The sequence below is a fragment of the Bactrocera latifrons genome, unplaced genomic scaffold (assembly GCF_001853355.1).
Source record: "Bactrocera latifrons isolate USDA-ARS-PBARC rearing strain unplaced genomic scaffold, ASM185335v1 scaffold_871, whole genome shotgun sequence".
In the NCBI taxonomy this organism is placed as follows: domain Eukaryota; kingdom Metazoa; phylum Arthropoda; class Insecta; order Diptera; family Tephritidae; genus Bactrocera; species Bactrocera latifrons.
Window position 1 is genome coordinate 57,636 of NW_017537569.1, and position 2,515 is coordinate 60,150.

A 2,515-nucleotide genomic window follows, 5' to 3' on the forward strand; every position below is an offset into this window, starting at 1 on the left:
AGAAGAAATTAATTTGGATGGGACGGATGGTGCAGATAAGTATTGCYGCAAGAAAGGCACACCCAACTAAAAACGTCAACGCCGAAACTTTGGAGGTGGTTCTCTAATGGTTTGGGTGGGAATAAGTTACCGAGGAACTACACCTATCTGCTTCATTAGCACCAAGATGGACTCCGATTATCATATCCAGCTTCTAGATGATGTCTTAATATCGTTTGGAGAAGATATATCTGTTCCAGAATATATTTTTCAGCAGGACAACGCAGCAATCCACCGTTCAAGGAAGACAAAAGAATTCCTATTAYCCCGGGGAATTCCAAATCTCGATTGGCCTGCGATTAGTCCTGACAACAATGGAGGAACATTGAGCCATCGTACATTCGTTCTCTCATTAACTCAATGCTAAAGCGTTTGGAAGAAGTTCTAAACAATAACGGAGGACATATTTCTTATTAAATTAATAAATATTTACGTAAGAAACTAAACTACTCTTGTGCCTTTATAATTATTTCGCACTAGATTTGAATTTTTTTTGTTGATTTTTTCTCTATGGAGCTCAAATGGTTAAAAATTTAATTTTTGTTCATTTGTTTTTAAATCGTTCTGAAATACATTAATATAATTTRTAAATTAAATCACAAAATATTAGAAAGTTAGTTTTTTAAAAAATCTTTTTGTAGTGCCTTTATACTTATTTCGCAGGGTGTATATATAACCAATTGGGACATTTATTTCATTACAACTAATCTCATTTTTCTTCTTTTGAATTAATAGATCTTTATTGTATTTTTACTTTTTTATTAAATAAGTTATGTATAATTTCATGSTTTATTAAAAATTTTTTAGATTCCTTTTCTGTTTTGGAGTCGATTCGTACTAAACTAATTTTTTTATGGTATTAATTAAGTTGCTCATCTATGAAGTTACTTTTAACCTCCATTCGGACAACGCATGTTTACAATTGTATATACTTTTATTGCTGATTGGTAAATTCTATTTGCCCGTTCACATTTGGTAAAAAGTAGGGGTGAGCCATTGCTTCACATGCAGTCAACCTTTGAACATGATCATAACGCAAAAGCTTATCAAGAAAATCAAGGGCCTCTGGTGAAACAAGATGCTGATTATCCGAATGGACAAATCTTTCCCACCTCTTTCGAGAGTGCCTTTGTAAAATGTCATGGAATCGAGGATCTAGTTCAATATTGTATTTATCTAAATATGCATACAATTCTTCAGTGCCAAGCACTTTGGCAATACGGACATAGTTGAAGCTAACATACAGCCCAAAGACCACATATCTAATGAGTAATCATACATTTGATAGTCAATAAGCATTTCCGGCTCTTTGAAATATCGAGATGCCACTCGAACATTATACTCCTGGCCGGGATGATAAAATTCTGCTAAGCCCCAATCAATCAGGCGCAATTTACGATTTTCGTGATCAATCATAACGTTATGAGGTTTTACATCCCTGTGCATTATGCCCATACTATGGCAATAGTCCAGAGCTTTCAGTAATTCAAATAAGTAATAACGGATCTCATAGTCCGTTAAAGTTTGATAAAGTTGTTTAAAATCGGTGTTATTGACGTGCTCAAATATCAAAGCGGGAGTACGTGAAACGGGGTCTTTTACAACCGCTAATAGAGTAATTATATTAGTTCCACCTCGCAAATTCTCTAATATTTTTATTTCACGCTTAATTTTCTTCTTCTTTACGGGTTTGAGGATTTTAACCACACACTTCTCCGTCGTTGTAATATTAATAGCTTCAAATACTTCCGAGTATTTGCCACGACCCAATTTTCGAACCAGCTGGTAATCATCCTGGTTAGCCCATTCAACTACATAATTCTCATAGTCCCAATACTCGTCCGGTTTGTGTGCATTCACATCTGTATAAACTCGGGCAGCACTTGGGAGTGTCATATTTCCAGAACTGATTCTACTCTTCGTCAAAAAGTTTGTTATGGCAGAGAAATCCTGATTTGGAACGACTCCTCTTACATTTATGACAGAGCTTCTAGAGTCTGTACAACAGCTTCTCCGAAAACGGTTTTGACACAGGCCACTGGAAAATGAAAAAAGTACAAAAGTCAACATTAAATAACTGTTTTGTTTAATTTGTTTAGGGTAAGTATGGTAAACTAAAGTGATACGTAATACGATATTGACTACTTATTCCTAATCTTAAGTAAGTAGTAGTTAAAGAAAATGGAAAGTGGCTTAATGGGCTCTTAGTGAAACTTAAATAAATTTCAAATTAATTATTTTGTTCAATTAGAGAAGTCAAGGTTAAAACTAAACAGCAGTGTCGTAATTTGGAAGCAACTTTACAGGTACAACCACTCCTAGCACATGCATATGGATAAAAAATAGTAAAAATCCATTCAATTCATGGGTAAGTCCAACAAATTTTAAGTGATACTTTTTCGTATATACATTAGGCATGAAATACATATATATTTATATTACTTTCTGACAACCTCAGCCAATTCATTTACTTCCT

General features: G+C 34.1%; 1 protein-coding gene across 1 annotated transcript; it reads right to left on the minus strand.

Moving 5' to 3' along the window:
• Positions 1 to 847: 847 nt before the first annotated feature.
• On the minus strand, positions 848 to 2,096 carry LOC108977345 (casein kinase II subunit alpha). Its single transcript, XM_018946963.1, is given in 2 exon segments — positions 848 to 1,270; positions 1,273 to 2,096. Coding segments are annotated over 2 exon segments (960 nt in total). The 5' UTR covers positions 1,936 to 2,096; the 3' UTR covers positions 848 to 973.
• Positions 2,097 to 2,515: the final 419 nt, after the last annotated feature.